Genomic DNA, 18701 nt, shown 5'->3' with positions numbered 1-18701 from the left:
GGCGACGAGAAAGTTTTATATATATAATGTTTTATATATTTTATATGTTTATGAAAAATGTGTATGTTTTGGTGTTATGTCTTACAGCCCGAGGACGTGCTGTGATTTACCAGGGGGGAATGTAGCACCCTGAGGATTCGGCTGCTACAGGGGTATTGCACCTCAACCCAGAGGTGTGGTATTCCACTCCCGGGTAAGGATGGAGTGTGGAACTGAGCTCGGTAGGCTGCATGCACTACATACATCCCATTTCCGAGGAGCAGACCGACGGTACTCCCACTTAGAAATGTGCAGGTACGACCGAGTCTGTTCCTGGCTGGAGTGGGAGGGGGGGTGGTACATCCCAAGTAGTGTAGGGGCAGATAGGGGGAGCAGCCTGGGTAAAGATAGGAGCTCATTGGGTGCTGGTCACCTGAGCTCACACATAGAGGGTGTATATAAGGTGGGCACCAACTAAGAACAGGGTCAGTTGCAGAGAGGAAGTCAGAGAGCAGAGGAGAAGAAAGACCCAGAGTGAGAGAGGAGAAGAGAGAGAGAGACCCAGAGGGGGAAACAGCAGAAAAGGACTCCAAGAACCCAACTTAAATCCCCGGGTGAAGAGTCGGCACAGGGTACCGGAACCCAAGCTGGTGGGGGCAAAAACACACCCCAGCCAGAGACCGGAGACCGTAGGCAGCGTTTGTCACGGTCACCCACCACATCCACCACGAAGGCATACCACGTGGAGGGTCAGGGAACCCGAGGCCAAGGGCCTCCCAACAGAAGGCCCGAGGGAGCTGGACCTGGGTGGATCAATAGTGGGGACGGCCAGAGAACGGACAGAAGGAGAGCTCAGGGTCACGCTCCGGACTTATTTGGGGGTTGGCTGGATCCAGAACCTGATGGACGCAGCACGGCTCGGGAGGTCACTCGAAGTTGGAGTGACCAGAACATCAGCAGTGAGTAAACATCCTAAACTGCATAACCCGACTCTGTCTCTGATTGCCGTCTACACTGCATCACCACAACCCCCATCCTTTGCACCTGATCCCCCTGAGGCTATACCCCACCCGTTGGGGGTTATATCATCAAAGCTGCACCTACACCATCAGCCTCAGCGGACCCTGCTGCAGCGGCGGCCACAGTGACCGCAACACAACGGGTGGCGTAGTCGACATTAAGAACTTAGTAACATCTGTAGGACTGCCACATACAACTCAGTTTGACACCCTGGGCACGGACCGGGTCACAGCCACTCGGAAGACTACAACTCCCATCTGATCCGGCTCCGGATATTCCCCCTAAAGAATATGGCCCAGGGGGCGCGTCACAAGCATGTCTTGAAAACGTGGCTGGATGTATACCACATTTATGGGTTTTTAGCTGTGTTTTTCTATCAAAAGACACTGAGGCAAAAAGTTAGCTGTAAGTCATTCAGGAAATTATATGGGCTACAAACAGTGCATTTTTTGCTGTTTTGTCTTAGGTCCTTGGAGTTTTTTGACATTTTTATGTTTTACCATAGGCTTTTCTATAAAAAAAACCTGTTGACTCAACAAAAGAAAAATCATCCAAAACTTGTTTTAGAAAACACATGAAATTCATGGCATTCTTAGAGTCCTAGAAAAATAGACTGCAAATGAGTTAGAAGAACTGGGCTGTTTCAGAGAGCTTAATCAATGATGCAGAGTGTATGAATTTAAAGGGTAGCATAAAATGGCACAAGCTATGTATAATTTCCAAAAATAAATTTTAAACCCCAAACTCTAAACACTTTTCCCTTTCTTACATCACCTCATGGTGGCCTTAAAGGGGTTGTCCACCTTCAAGGATATTTTTTTTCTTACTTAAATGCATGAAATTTGGGCTAATAATCATTTTTGCAATTGGGTTTCATTTAAAATTTTGCACTATTTACCTTCTATAGCTGCTTTGTTGCACTATGTATTACTGGCTGCAGAATCAGTTCACCACTCCACCTCCAGGCCATTTTAATTTTTTTTTCCAAGAACCATAACTTTTTATTTTTCTGTCAATATAGCCGAATGAGGGATTGCTTTTTGCAGGACGAGTTGTAGTTTTAAGTGACACCATTGATTTTACCATATAGTGTACTGGAAAACAGGAAAAAAAATCCAAAAAAGTGCAATTCCACAATTGTTTTTTGTTTTTTTTTACTTACCATGTTCACTATATGGTAAAACTGATTTGGCAATATGATTCTCCGGGTCAGTACGAGTATGCAGATACCAAACACGTATAGTTTATTTTTCATTCAAAGGGGTATTCCCATCTCCAAGATCTTATCCCAATATGTAGTCGGTGTAATAATAATTATATAGTATAGTTTTCTGATTCGCTATGTCTCTTTCCTCTTGTGCAGGTATTGCAGGACCTTAGGTATCCATGGTTACGACAACTAGCAACTAGCTAACTGTCACTATATGAGTGGTCGTAAGTTACGACCACTGATATAGTGACAGTTAGCTAGTTACTAGTGGTCGTAACCATGGATACATAAGGTCCTGCAATGCCTGCACATGAGGAAAGGGACATAGCGAATCAGAAGAACTACACTAAATTTTCAATTGGAGGTATTTTCTAATATTATTATTAGACCTACTATATATTGCGATAGGATCTTGGAGATGGGAATACTTCTTTAAGTGGTGAAAAAAATTTCCAAAATTTGCATGAAAAAAACGTTTTTGCATTTATTGCCATTTTCCGAGACCCGTGGCGCTTTTATTCTTTGAGATTTAGGGCAGGGTGATGGCTTATTTTTTGTATCCTGAGCTGACCTTTTCATTGATACCATTTGGGGGTAAATACGATGTTTTGATCTTATTGCATTTTATTGCAATGTTACGGCGGCCAAAAACCAGTAATTTTTATTTTTATCTCTTTACGCTGTTTAACAATCATATTAATTTACTTTATATTTTAATAGATCGGACATTTCTGAAAGCAGCAACCAAATAGGTGTATTTTTTTCTATTATTGTTTTATTTTCAAAGGGGTGATTTGAACTTTTGTAAATGTTTTTATTTTTTTCATATTTGTAAAAACTTTTTTTTTGCTTTATTTAATAGTCTCTTTAAGAGACTTGAAGCTGCAATTGTCGCTGAAATCATGATCTCCGGCATTCACAGGTGTATCTTAATGGCAGGCACGGGGGTCTTCTGCAGACCCTTCGGCATGACAGGAGCGTGACCCCCCAAGTGACAGAGGCGCCAATGGGTTTGATTTCTGACGTGCTTCCGGCTGACGTGTTAAATCCCGCTGTCAGAGATTGACTGCGAGATTCAACTGGTTAACAGCCGCAGGTGGAGCTCTGATCCACACGTGGCTGTTAAAGGCACACGACCGCTGATTAAATCAGCGGTCATGTGCAGGGAAAGATGCAGGCTCAGCGCCGGAGCTCGCATCAAAGTCAGGGACACAACATATGACATAAATATACGTCATATGTCGTGAAGGGGTTAAGCAGGGATGGTGTAACAGGGATAAAACATCTCCATCGGGGATTATTATTCCCCGTTCTGTCAGGTGCAGGTAAGAGAAGTAGAATACCCACTGATCAGCATTGTTATCACCTATCCTGCAGATAAGTGATAACTTGTTTTAACTGGACATTGTCTATAAAGTTACAGAATACTTCTTATATTTACAGTCATATGCATCATGCACATGAAAAAACACTTGCGAACCTGACAGAAGAATCATGCGACCCAAACCGTGGGTAGCATGAATCAGACATAGGCTGCGCTATTGTAGCCTTGTATGTATTACTCTGAAATGTTGAGGTATTTCAGAGAAAACATACTTTAAATGTCTCACATGTCTAGTTCAAAAAACTAGTCCTTGGTGGCTTCCATCAATGACATATTTCTCCAAATATACAGTACAGACGAAAAGTTTGGTCACACCTTCTCATTTAAAGATTTTTCTGTATTTTTATGACTTTGAAAATTATACATTCACACTGAAAGCATCAAAGCTATGAATTAACACATGTGGAATGATATACTTAACAAAAAAGTGTGAAACAACTGAAAATATGTCTTATATTCTAGGTTCTTCAAAGTAGCCACCTTTTGCTTTGATGACTGCTTTGCACACTCTTGGCATTCTCTTGATGAGCTTCAAGAGGTAGTCACCGGAAATGGTTTTCACTTCACAGGTGGGCCCTGTCAGGTTTAATAAGTGGGATTTCTTGCCTTATAAATAGGGTTGGGACCATCAGTTGTGTTGTGCAGAAGTCTGGTGGATACACAGCTGATAGTCCCACTGAATAGACTGTTAGAATTTGTATTATGGCAAGAAAAAAGCAGCTAAGTAAAGAAAAACGAGTGGCCATCATTACTTTAAGAAATGAAGGTCAGTCAGTCTGAAAAATTGGGCAAACTTTGAAAGTGTCCCCAAGTGCAGTTGCAAAAACCATCAAGCGCTACAAAAACTGGCTCACATGATGACCGTCCCAGGAATGGAAGACCAAGAGTCACCTCTGCTTCTGAGGATAAGTTTATCCGAGTCACCAGTCTCAGAAATCGCAGGTTAACAGCAGCTCAGATTAGAGACCAGGTCAATGTCACACAGAGTTCTAGCAGCAGACACATCTCTACAACAACCGTTAAAAGGAGACTTTGTGCAGCAGGCCTTCATGGTAAAATAGCTGCTAAGAAACCACTGCTAAGGACAGGCAACAAGCAGAAGAGACTTGTTTGGGCTAAAGAACACAAGGAATGGACATTAGACCAGTGGAAATCTGTGCTTTGGTCTGATGAGTCCAAATTTGAGATTTTTGGTTCCAACCACCGTGTGTTTGTGCGAAGCAGAAAAGGTGAACGGATGGACTCTACATGCCTGGTTCCCACCGTGAAGCATGGAGGAGGAGGTGTGATGGTGTGGGGGTGCTTTGCTGGTGACACTGTTGGGGATTTATTAAAAATTGAAGGCATACTGAACCAGCATGGCTACCACAGCATCTTGCAGCGGCATGCTATTCCATCCGGTTTGCGTTTAGTTGGACCATCATTTATTTTTCAACAGGACAATGACCCCAAACACACCTCCAGGCTGTGTAAGGGCTATTTGACCGAGAAGGAGAGTGATGGGGTGCTACGCCAGATGACCTGGCCTCCACAGTCACCAGACCTGAACCCAATCGAGATGGTTTGGGGTGAGCTGGACCGCAGAGTGAAGGCAAAAGGGCCAACAAGTGCTAAGCATCTCTGGGAACTCCTTCAAGATTGTTGGAAGACCATTTCCGGTGACTACCTCTTGAAGCTCATCAAGAGAATGCCAAGAGTGTGCAAAGCAGTCATCAAAGCAAAAGGTGGCTACTTTGAAGAACCTAGAATATAAGACATATTTTCAGTTGTTTCACACTTTTTTGTTAAGTATATAATTCCACATGTGTTAATTCACAGTTTTGATGCCTTCAGTGTGAATGTACAATTTTCATAGTCATGAAAATACAGAAAAATCTTTAAATGAGAAGGTGTGTCCAAACTTTTGGTCTGTACTGTACGTATAGCGAGATTCCTATCAGTTGTGGGTTTGCAGGGCAGAAAGAAGCCATTGGGGACCAGTACCTGGCTGGCTTTTTAAAGTATGCTTTATCTGAAACGCCGACTTTTCAGAGAAAAACATACACAACTGAAATAGTGTAGCTTCCCGAATGACAGGAATCTTTTAAAAAGATTGATTCATCTGACTGACCTATTGTCTTATCAGATGAGCCAGAGTAAAAATCACCATCTGTGAGAATGCTCCTTTGTGAAGTCAATATGCCCAAATAGGCACAATTGGGGGCGTAACAATTGGGTCCGTGCTGGAGGGAGGCTCGCCGATGCCAGCGCCAATTTGACCTGGAAGTGTGTCCTTGAACCCACATTCAGCTGAAATTTATTGTGGTGTAGAGACCGGCCAGCACCCTGCACTGCAATGCACACTGCCAGCCAATCAGAGGCAAGCAGCAGACATCGGGTTGCATGCGGTTGGTGGTACATGGCAGTGACTTCATGCGCTGCTCATGCCAGCACACTGAAGTCAGCTGCTGGCTTCTGCATTGGCTATAGAGGAGGGTGCTGGATGTCATTGGAGCGGGGAAGGTAAGAATAATTGTTTGGCATTTTTTTTTAAATGTGATGGAGAAGAGCGGAAGGTGCCCAGGATGGGGGGCATTATACCAGCAAGGGGCCAAGGATGGGAGACATTATACCAGGAAGGTGCCCAGGATGGGGGTCATTATACCAGCAAGGGGCCAAGGATGGGAGACATTATACCAGGAAGGGGCCCAGGATGGGGCACATTGTTATAGGATGGGGCCCAGAATGTAGGGCATTATACCAGGAAAGGGCCCAGGATGGGGCACATGTCATATAGGTTGGGCACAGGATGGGGGGGCATTATACCAGGATGGCAGGCAATATAACAGTATTTATTTATTTATTTTACTCACTTATATAGCGCCATTAATTCCAGAGCACTTTACCGACGTTATGGGCACTGTCCCCATTAGGACTCACAATCTAGATTCCCTATCAATATGTCTTTGGAATGTGGGAGGAAACCAGGGAACCCGGAGGAAATGCATGCAAACACGGGGAGAACATACCACTAACCACTGAGCCATGAGGGGCATTGTACAAGGATGCGGTACATTATAATAGGAAGGGACCCAGGATGGTGGACATTAAACCAGGATGAGGGAAAGTGTTATAGGATGGGGGCAGTTATTACTGGAAGGGACCAGGATAGGGACATTATTACTAGGAGGGGCCCAGGATGGGGGACTTTATTACAAAAAGGGCCAGGATGAGGGAGATTACTACAGGGGGGAGACAGGACGGGGGACATTATTACATGGGGAGAAGAAAACGCATGTCTTTTTAGGATCTAGAATGCTACAAGGGCCCATACATCTGACCAATATGCAGGTGGGATCCCAAGTCCAAATTTTGCACCAACACCCATTGGACTCTAGTTGCACCACTAGCCACAATGAAACATGTGTACATAAACTAGAACAGACAAAAAGTGTATTTGTAGACAATTCATTACAATCTATCATTATTGAAATAAATGTTTCATTTAGATAGTGTCGAACCTTTGAAATGACAAAGCTGCCAATGAGCCTCTTTCAGAAACTCCCCCCACTACATATACTTTGAGCTTGGCCATATAGGCATGTTATTTGTGAAGTAATGAGACGCCTCCAGGTATGTATGCTACTGCTTATCTCTATAGTAGATAATTAAAATGAGGACATAAACAATCACACAGATGGAATTAAACTTTGTCTGGTCCATATATTCCTTATAATGGGGATTCTCTTATCCACCAATGGAGTGTGGAAAGGATTCTCTTTATAGTTAAAGTTAGATTTTACCTCTTTTTCTTGTTGACTGCAGGTTTCAGCTCGATGTTCTTCATCAGCCTGGTTAAAGAATAACAGTTGTTAATTGTATTATGATCTGAATTCTTCACAGTTGTACCATATATATCCTTTTGAAAAGAAAGGCAAACTAATAAAAAATAACATGAGCTGTTAAACAAGAGATCAATAGCCTAAAAAAAGTTATCAGGTCATAGATATGATAAAAGTATGCCAAAAGGATAGTCTTTTGTCATCAGTCTGTGCACTAGAAATAAATTGGTACATTGAGGTGCACATCCATCTCTGACCAAAAAGGTGCTATGAAGACATACAGTAAACTACATTTTTCTAGTTCTGCTGTCTGAAATTCAAGGTACAGTATGATAAATAGTGGCCAAAAAAGAATGACTTTTCTATATGTGTAAATGGTGCAGTATTCATAAAAATAACAGAAATATGTGGTACTGTGTTCAGGTAGACAAGCACACAATGAGGATTTATTAACTCAAGACAAACTGGTTTAGTATAACTTGATGAATGCAATTCAGAATAAGGCCACGGCTGCACTATCAGTATTTGGTCAGTATTCAGTCAGTATTTTTTCTCAGGAGTGGGAGCAAAAACCAGGTGAGGAACAATCAGAGAAAAGGTATAATAGAAACAAGTCACCAATTCTGCATTTATCACCCACTCCGGGTTTTGGCTCCCACTCCTGTGAAAAAATACTGACCGAATACTGACCAAATACTGATAGTGGGGTTGTGGCCTCACAGGCAAAATGGCAATCACTGCTAAAAGAAGAAAGTGTTGCAGTAGAGATTGGCCGACAGGAGGAGCTTGCTGAATGTAAAGGCCCCCATATACATTATACTAATGTAGTGTAAACCCGCCGATGTGTTCAACTGATGGACTAATGTGTATGGGGGTGACGGCCAACTGGTTGTCGGGTGAGATGTCAGTTTTGGACTGCCGTTTGCATTGTTGTCCCTGAGATAAGCCACCAGCCAATGTCTCAGCCAGCAACCTTTTGTTTAACAAAACCTCTCTATGGCTAAAACCTTGCCTATATATAAGCCTGCAAGGGCAGGGTTAGGGTGGACATATCATTGGTGCAACTGTGCAGCTGCACAGGGGCCCAAGAGATGAGAGCCCATTTCCACTGCAAAAAAAATGTGGAAATGTGCACAATGATGGGCTATTGGACTGCAAAGGACCCGTATATTGTTCTTAAACACAGGGGCCCTTTTTGGTTTGTGTCTGCCAGTGGGTGGACATGGAATTAATGGTGTTATATATACATATATATATATATATATATAAATAAATAATAATAATATACCTTGTTGGAATAAAGTTTTTAATTGTATCCTAAACCTATTACTGTAGCAGAATATGTTCTTTAAACTTACAAAGTTATATTTTCCCAATTGCTCATAGCAAGTATCACCTGAAAGCTGTGTGTAGGATGCACAGCCCAATGCCTATAGGTAAGCTTGCCCGCCCTCTATACACTTCAGCTGAAGATCGCTGCCAGGTCAGGAATTTACATCATTGTTTGTCTGAACCAAAAATAGGAGGGAATTTCTGCACCATGGCTAGTATAGAAATATATACTCACCATGCATTTTTCATGATTGTATATTGCCATTGTCCCATTACCATACCTGTAAGAAATGTTTAACATGAATATAAGCCGTATTCGACAGAAATAAAGAGGAGCTGTGAAATTTTGACCCTTACCCATTAACATGTTTCTCTGGATCACATTTTGTATTCTTTTCAGTGCAGTTCTCTGTAAGTCATTAACACAAAGGATAATATTGTGAATCACATAGAAAGTGTTTTCTTATTTCTTTAACACAATCTGTGTGACTATAAAATAACTGTGCTTTGTTAGTTGGTGTCAGGTGGGTATTTAACAGTGGTGTCTCAAAAGTGTCATCAGCGGACAGTGAAGGCTGGGACCATCAAATTCTTACATCAACCTGAACCTGTCATTTTTGAGCCGAAGTAGGAATATGTTGAAAAGCTCACAATCCAGTGAGAAAATAAGAAATAGAGTGAATTAGATGCAGCATAATGGCAACACATGCATACACTTATCAAAGTGGGAAATAGTATGTACCGTCAAGTTCAAATGCTTCATTGTGAATTCCGTCTGATGAATTAATTTGCATGGCATCAACTTCAGCCTCAGCATTAATGATTTGCTGTGCTACAGCTTCTACTATTGGCATCACCATAGCAGCTGTAGAGGTGTTGCTAAGCCACATGGAAAGGAAGCCAGTGCTGAACATAAATCCCAGCATCAACCTATGGACAAGGTATAAATAAAAATGATTTACAGATCTTTTCATAGATAGATAAAAAATGTGCTACAACTTGTGACAATCAAATAAAAGCCACAGAGAGGACAAATATCGACCACTCTCCATATGTAAATATATGATATATTAGTATACAGTGTATCAGTAACACATACCATGCAGGATTTACTCCCACCATCATCACCATCCTTAAGGCAATTCTTTTGTGTAAATTCCATTTTTCTATTGAGGTTGCCAAACAAATCACCCCCGTCAGCAAAAGATGAAAATCTTTAAAATATGTTGATGCAATCTGAAGACAAAATACATACAAAATTATCTTCATGTAGACTTTACTTGAATTAAGGAGTCACTGCAGCACATTTGTAAATCGGTGCTCCAGATTTTTATGAATGTTTGTGTGCTTTCTTCTGTTTCTTTTTGGCTTCCATTAGGGCGCCAGGAATAATTTTCAATTTTTTTTTAATGAAATAGTGTAAATAGCGCACAACTTTCCTATTGCATTCAGATGTATCCAATAGATAAACTTAAGAGACCAGATCAGAGCAGGGAAGTGATGCCATAGTGGTTGTCACTTTTATTATAGCTTCCCACCAACTGATTACAAACTTTTATATAGTTATTGCTTGCGCAAAGTGACAACATGACAGTTAATCGTTAGTTTCTGTACTTTCTGTTTTCAATTTTGCAAGACATGGCCCTTTACAAACTGTAAAAACACCAATACATGGGTAAGTTAACAAATAAATTGCCATATGTTAGTATTGCTTAACCTTCTGTTTTCATTGCCTTATTTTTATATGGTTTAAGCATGTGTGAACATGGTCAGACAGAACTAGTGAACTACAGGATCCTCTACTGGGCCTAGACTGGAACACAACACTAGGACGCTTGAGATCCAGTACAAGACAATAGGCCCAATTCATCAAAGCTTTCAAGCCAGAATTCTGGTGTAAAAGCTTTGAAATACAGCAAAATTTAGGCGCAACTTGGAGCTGTGCTTAAATTGGCGACTTATAGGGCTTTCATGCCAATTTCTCCCAACTTTGACAAAATGGGCAGAGCCGGGGTGGGACGCCAAAGCTCGTCTACTTCATTATGAGCTGTGGCGTTCCCTACTCCAGAAATCTCACTCCAGTCTTTGGATGCTCCAGATTCATGAAGAAGAGTGCACTTCTTCATGAATCAGAAGCGTCTGACTCCAGCACATCCCCTCATCAAGACCAGCATGAAAAAGGCGCATCTTGATAAATCGGGCCCAAAATGTTCAGAAGCTGTCAGTAGTGTGTGCATGTCACTTGCTACTGGGTTTTATCACTTGTTTTCAGTTATTTTCTGAAATTGTTTACTAGTCATATTGGTGATATGACCTATGTATATAATACCAATATTAGAATATATAATATTCTCTATAATATAATACTACTGTATATATAACTCTGGAATAAATTCAAGGAATTATTTCTTTCTGTGGCTCCAAAGTAACTCAACCCAACTGACTGTCAAAATCAACAAATAGACTATATCCAATGCAAGGAGTTATGCACTTACTGTTTTAGATGGTAGGATCCCAAACAATGGAAACATTAAAGCCGGAATAAATGCAGTCACCGAAAGAGGCAAAGCTTCTGACAGCCAGAACACAGCTACTACAAAGAGCACAAACGCACATTCTGCTTCCTGCAATCAGAAGAACGCAATATTTAAATTAGAACCATGGAATGTGGATGTATAGTTTAAAATGTACCTGTCATTTCAGGGAAGCTTTCAGAATAAGTTTTCATGAATGTGTACATGTATAATAAAACTATTTCTGGCCATAACTGACTTCTAGCCCGCATTTTACACCTTCTCTAATTTTAAGCTCTGTCTGAAATCGTGACTGGAGACCAGCTAATATGCTGTCTTCCATACACAGCACAAAGAAGATGGATTTCTGCTCTTCTTTCTCTGTAAAGCAAATGTTCAGAAGTAGTAGCAGCAGCATAGAGGAGATAACGCATTAATACCAAGCTGTGCGGCTGTGAATCCAGCTCTAACTCATTAAATAACTGCAGCACATCTGTTGTTGCTGCCTAGGCTTGTTTCCTCACTCTGCTCCTCACTCCTAACTCTGTCCCCTTTCTATTGGCTATAGATTGTAAGCTTGCGAGCAGGACCCTCACTCCTCTTGTTGTCTGTTGAACGATGTGTTACTCTGTAATGTCTGATATTATCTGTACATGTCCCTTCTGAATTATAAAGTGCTGCGGAAAATGTTGAGGTATATTGTTTTGAAGTAAGCAGTAGTGATGATGTGATAAAAGCAGATGCATAGAGACATAATTGGTGCTTTTTTATGTGTTACAGGAGTTTTGCTGCTCTTAAGCATCAGGATACCAGTCTATGGGCAACTGTTAGCATTGCGCCTACTATAGTTACACTCCTGAGCCTAAGGTTGCAAACCTTTCCCCATCTTCGTATTTTAAAGCTTCTTAAAAATAAATTTAGGGTTTACACAGTAGAATGTCTAAAAAAGGGGAGTACAAGGCAAAGTTTTGAAAAGTGTCCAGAAAAATGTACACAATTAAGATGACCTATATCATGCACCAAATTGAGGATATAAGGCATTCTTCATGAATAATACTGGGGTAAATGTCTGTCGACTTAACATGCCCAGTGAAATGTACCAGATACATTTTTTGCACACCACATTGATAATTTGATAAGTTTAGTTCAATGAAGGTTATTTTCACCTTGTGATAAAATTGTTGCATCCTATGACACTAGAGATTAATCTCAGCCACAGGTAAAATACCCCAATTCACTGTTCAGTATGGATTAGAAAATTAAAGCCGGAATTCAGATAACCTGTATGGATGTATTCACAGTATGAACTATATTATGTATATTCATATGTGGTCCAAGAGGAACAATAAAAGGGCATAGAGGGGATGGGATTCTAGTGGTCTTCAATAGCATAAAATACATATTTCTATAATTTTGAGGCCTTAAGTCATGTCTTGCTGACATGTTGGATTTACAAATGTAAATAGGATATAACCTTCACCTCATATTCCACAAAAATGATAGTGGCTCTGTGAGGAACTTCATAATGGAACATTACCCAACCAACTTTTGAAATGAAACAACTAGTTTATTTTTAAGATTAAGAGATTAACATTTTCATTAGGCCACTAATCTGGTTTAGCATTCATGACGTTAGAAAAGACTACAATCAAATGTTCATGTTAAGTAGTTTCCTGTTAGACACTGAGAGGGGATCTGACACTGATGGAAGCTGCGAGTGGCCATAGCAGAGGGTTGTGTCTTGTCACCTGGGAACAATAAAGCAACGATAAATCCCGACCTTGTACGCTGAGAAAAATCAGATTACCTTTTTTTGTCAACTTTTATTTCCATAAAAGACGTTCAACTGATAAGTAGTATGAAAGTTTTTAGGGCTTAGTGGACACAGTATATTTAGGTCTGATATTCAGTGGTTCGGGATGGAAAATGACAGAAAGTTCATTAAAGCAAATATCACCAATACAAGGCTGTCAGTTACATAGTCAGAATGTAAGCTGCTGTAATGTAATATTTGCCTCATTGATATTCAAACTTTTATTATAAAGTATTGAGAATTGACAATGCACATGTAGCAAAAATATATATGATGTAGAATAGACAAAATACTGTAGTGACTGACTCACAATCTCACAACGACACTGATTCTTAATTATTTACACTCAATTGGGGTCAATGTGAGACTGTGAGACTGAGAAAGCATTTGGAGAGGTCTGTGCTGGATTTGCTGAGTATGGATCATGTAAGCTGACTTGCTTGGGGTTATGTTTAATTCAGATCTTCTTTGAGTCTTTACATCTAATCGCTCATATGCTCATGTCATATGCCCCTCAAAAACATCTCCAGAATCCATTTTTTTCTTACTATAGAAATGGCAAAACTTGCTTGATTATTGCAAATCACTTTTAATATGTCTTCTTAGTAATAACTAAACTTTCCACTCTCCAATCTACATCCTGAATGTATCAGCCAGGCTCATATTTCTGTACAGCCATTACATCGATGCCTTCACTCTTTGCCAGTCATTGCACTGGTTACCCATTCCCTATAAAATACAATATAACCTTTTTACTACCACTTACAAAGCTCTCCACAGTGCTGCACCACCATACATCTTCTTCCTCATCTATATCTACTACACTGCCCATACTCTCTGTTCTACTAACACTTTAAGGGCTCGCTTACACAAACGTATAACTCGGACGATTGCATTCCAATAATAAAAGGGACTGCAGTCTGACCAATGTTATTCAATGAAGCAGTGGATTTGCGTTTTTTTTCTCACCTGCAATTTCACTACAAAATCTGATGGGTGCGCATGTGCGCTTAAGTTTTCGGCTGTGCCTGCAGTAGGGCAAAGCATAGTGTGCAGGTGCAAGCCGCGATTTCTGTGCGCAGGCGCAAGATTTCGCCCGACAGTGTGGATGACGTGATTGATGTCAATTAAAGAAGGAGGATGGTGAGCAGCAGCCGGGGGGAAGGATGGAGAGACCCGAAACCACGCTCATCGGACCACCCAATTACCATACAGTGCAGAAGAACTTAAAAGGTTTTTGGGGGGTATACAGGGGTAGTCAGGGTGTTATATAAACATTTATGGAGTGCAGCACAGGCGCTGAATAGGGTCATAGTTTTAGTTGATATAGGACAAAACTGATGACAGGTTCCCTTTAATCAAGCTCTTCTACATTTATCTTCTCTAATCCTTTTTCCTTTATTCCCCTGATCCCTTTATTCAGTTTATCATAAACTCCATGCACTCATACACATTTCATATCTGTACATACACAAACTGGTTAGTGATTGTTTCTTACAGCTTTATATGTAATACCTTGTTTTTTATTAACCCCTTTACCCCCCAAGGTGATTTGCATGTTAATGACCAGACTAATTTTTATAATTCTGACCATTGTCATTTTATGAGGTAATAACTCTGGAACACTTCAACAGATCCCACTGATTCTGAGATTGTTTTTTTTGTGATATATTGTACTTCATGATAGTGGTAAAAAATGTTTCGATATCACTTGCGTTTATTTGTGAAAAAAATGGAAATTTGGTGAAAATTTAGAAAATTTGGCAATTTTCAAACTTTGAATTTTCATGCCCTTAAATCAGAGAGATATGTCACACAAAATAGTTAATAAATAACATTTTCCACATCAGCACAATTTTGGAAACAATTTTTTTTTTGTTAAGGAGTTATAAGGGTTAAAAGTTGACTAGCAATTTCTCATTTTTACAGCAAAATTTACAAAACCATTTTTTTAGGGACCACATCACATTTGAAGTGACTTTGAGGGGTCTTTATGACAGGAAATACCCAAAAGTGACACCATTCTAAAAACTGCACCCCTCAAGGTGCTCAAAACCAAATTCAAGAAGTTTATTAACCCTTCAGGTGCTTCACAAGAATTTTTGGAATGTGAAAGAAAAAAAATGAACATTTAACTTTTTTCACAAAAATGTTACTTTAGCCCAATTTTTTTTATTTTCACAAGGGTATCAGGAAAAAATGGAAACCAAAATTTGTTGTGCAATTCCTCCTGAATAAGCAGATACCCCACATGTGGGGGGAAACCACTGTTTGGGCACACGACAGGGTTCGGAAGGGAAGGAGCGACATTTGACTTTTTGAATGTATAATTTGCTTGAATAATTAGCGGACGCCATGTTGCGTTTGGGGAGCCCCTGATGTGCCTAAACAGTGGAAACCCCCCACAGGTGACCCCATTTTGGAAACTAGACCCCTTGAGGGGTATAGTTTCCAAAATGGAGTCACTTGTGGGGGTTTCCACTGTTTAGGCACATCAGGGGCTCCCCAAATGCAAAATGGTGTCCGCAAATTATTCAAGCAAATTTTACATTCAAAAAGTCGAACCCTGTGGAGCGCCCAAACAGTGGTTTTCCCCCACATATGGGGTATCGGCTTACTCAGGAGAAATTGCACAACAAGATGCATGGTGCAAATTCTCCTGTTACCCTTATGAAAATGCAAAATTGGAGGCTGAAAAACATTTTTGTAAGAAAAATATGAAAATGTTATTAGTACGGCTCAATGTTATAAACTTCTGTGAAGTACATGGGGGTTCAAGGTGCTCACCACACACCTAGATAAGTTCCCTGAGGATTTTATCAAGGGATATAGTGAACATTTTGCACCCAGAGGCACAACACAGAATTTGATAACATTAGGTCATTATATTGAAAAAGTTGTCATTAGTCTTGACCACAAGTGCTCGCTACTTGAGTTTGCATCGGGTACTCGGGTATGCACCATGTACCACGGATGCTCGAGTCCCCGCACCACATGTTTCACGGTTGTTAGACACTCCAAAAAAAACATGCAAGAATTGCTCGTGCATGGCAGGCAATCCGCGCAAGGTTTTTTTGGCTGTATGACAGCTGTAAAACATATGGGGTGGAGGCTCGAGCATGTCACTCGAGCACCTGTGATACTCGGTGCATACCCGAGCACCGGATGCAAACTCAAGTAGCGAGCACTTGTGCTCAACACTAATTGCCATATCGTCATCATTTTTTTTCTTTACTTTTGAAAAAATCCCAACCCCAACACAACCCTAACCCCAACCCTAACCCTAGCCCAACCCTAACCCAACCCCAACCCTAACCCAACCCCAACCCTAACCCTAGCCAACCCTAACCCTAGCCAATCCTAATCCTATCCCAACCCTAACCCTAGCACAACCCTATAGTTTATTTTTTACACTGTTCCTTGTGCGGTATAAGTGATTAGACGACTTTATTCTTCGGGTCGGTGCGATACTAGATTTATATCGGGTTTTTATGATTGACAGCTGTCACATACTAAAAAAAACCTTTTTCTTTGCAAAGACTAGTTTTTGCATCGCCATATTTTGAGAGCTATAATTTTTCCATATTTCAGCCGACAGAGTCATGTGATGGCTTGTTTTTTGAGGGGCAAGTTGACGTTTTTATTGGTACCATTTTTTGGCACATGATATTTTTTGATCGCTTTCTATTCCGATTTTTGGAAGGCAGAATAAACAAAAACCAACAATTCAGGAATTGTTTTTTGAGGATTTTTTATGCCGTTTCGCGTGTGGTAAAATTGATTAAGGCAGCTTTATTCTTCGGGTCAGTACGTTTACAGCGGTACCACATTTATTTTTTTTTATGTTTTGGTGCTTTTACACAATAAAAACTTTTAGAGAAAAAAGAATTGTTTTTGCATCGTTTTAATCTGAGAGCTATAATTTTTTTATTTTTCGGCCGTTGGAGCTGTATAGCGGCCTGTTTTTTGTGGGATAAGATGATGTTTTCAGCGGTACCATTTTTATTTTCATTCGTCTTTTTGATTGCGTTTTATTCCATTTTTTCTTTGGTGATATGATGATAACTAGTGTGACATGCACTGCGCATGACCAAAGTAACTTCTTGCCTCCTGGTGAGCCGGATGTTGTCATGACGACATCAGGTCACCATGACAACATCCGGGACCCAGCAGAGACACAGCGAGACGCCGGAGAGGAGGTAAGTATCAGCGCTTACCTCCCCCCTTGCTCCCGCAATGCTGCAATCGACTTCGATCGCAGCATTGCGGGGGTTAATGTGCAGGGAGCGGTGCAGCACCTCTCCTTCCGCATAGTACGAGGTGTCAGATGTGAGAATCAGCTGAGACCCGGCAGCGATCGTGCCCGCACAGCCTCTGTGGGGGCAAAATAGCCAGGGCATACTAATACGTATCTGGCCCGTAAGGTCCAGGGCGCAGATACGTATTAGTACGCCTTGGGCCGGAAAGGGGTTAAAATATCTGGACAACTGTAAAAAGTACGTGCCTCTTGATAAAGCCACACGCGAAACGCGCGTCGAGGCCCCTGGTGGATGTCCTTTGTTCGCCTCCTTCTGCCCTACACATTCGCGAGAGTTAGCAATCAGCTCGGTGAGTGCCCTGACCTACCTATTACTATGGTCTCCCATTTGGGAACTATATTTAAGGGTTATATTACCTCGCCTCTCTGGTTGTGATCTAATACTCTCCTTTTGGTTCCACCCTTATTGTTTACTCTTGCTAGTCTTCTCCCCCTTTTTCTTTTCTCCCTCTTTACTCTTCCTCCTGTGGATTCCATTGGGACATATTGTACCCTGGTACACATATATCTAAGGGGCTCTGAAGATGTTATGGGAGCTTTTCCTTTCTTGATCCAATATCTACCCACTGTCTCAATGTTTATATGTATTTATACAATTTTTGTATCACTTCTGTATACCTTTTTAATTAACTAATAAACTTTGCTGTTTTATGCCATCATTACTCACTTTCGCGGTTTTTCATTCTGTTTCCTGAGTAGGCAATTTTTCACTTACGGTCATGAGTGGTGAACCGGTCCTTGTTGTCACTACTGACCCGTGAGTCTCTGAATATGTTGGCCCAAGTGTTTTCTACTTGTAAAAAGTAGTCATGTAGTAAGCTCTTGTGAGCAGAGCCCTCTCACCCATTGTTGAATTTTTTATTTATCTCTGTGTAATGTCTGATATTGTTTGTAGGTATTCCCTCGAATATGTGCTGTGAAAATGAATATGTTGGCACTATATAAATAAAGATAATGATGAATATTATTATTATTATTATGACATTTTCTATATTAATAAATGTTGCCTTGGTTGCTTTGTAAATACAGTATGTACTTTGTAGATGAATATGTTGGCCCTTTGTAAATAAAGATTATTATTATTATTATTACTATATTATGACACATACTATATTAATAAATGTTACCTTGGTTACTTAGTAAATAATATTACAGTTTACCATTTTGTATTGCTCTTTATGAGTTCTCAAGATCTAACTGAGATCAACCTTTGACCATTCACAGAAAGTTTCCTAGATGGTTTCCTAGCTCATTCTTCAGGTAAAAACTAGCACTGTTTTCTTATTTAACATATGCCACCATTAGATCAGT

General features: G+C 40.6%; 1 protein-coding gene across 2 annotated transcripts in view; it reads right to left on the bottom strand.

Moving 5' to 3' along the window:
* Nucleotides 1-18701, bottom strand: part of SLC13A1 (solute carrier family 13 member 1) — a 57401-nt gene that overhangs the window by 31544 nt on the left and 7156 nt on the right. For both annotated transcript variants that reach the window (XM_073652042.1, XM_073652043.1), the window contains exons 3-8: nt 11242-11370; nt 9846-9982; nt 9489-9676; nt 9104-9155; nt 8982-9027; nt 7376-7423 (exon numbers count right to left, since the gene is read on the bottom strand). In XM_073652042.1, the coding sequence (XP_073508143.1) occupies nt 7376-7423; nt 8982-9027; nt 9104-9155; nt 9489-9676; nt 9846-9982; nt 11242-11370 (600 nt within the window). The remainder of the gene's footprint in view (nt 1-7375; nt 7424-8981; nt 9028-9103; nt 9156-9488; nt 9677-9845; nt 9983-11241; nt 11371-18701) is intronic.

This window comes from Phyllobates terribilis, unplaced genomic scaffold (assembly GCF_046119375.1).
Source record: "Phyllobates terribilis strain yellow unplaced genomic scaffold, ASM4611937v1 Scaffold_11__3_contigs__length_659146591, whole genome shotgun sequence".
Classification (NCBI taxonomy): Eukaryota; Metazoa; Chordata; class Amphibia; order Anura; family Dendrobatidae; genus Phyllobates; species Phyllobates terribilis.
This window is presented reverse-complemented; position numbering and strand designations above follow the sequence as displayed.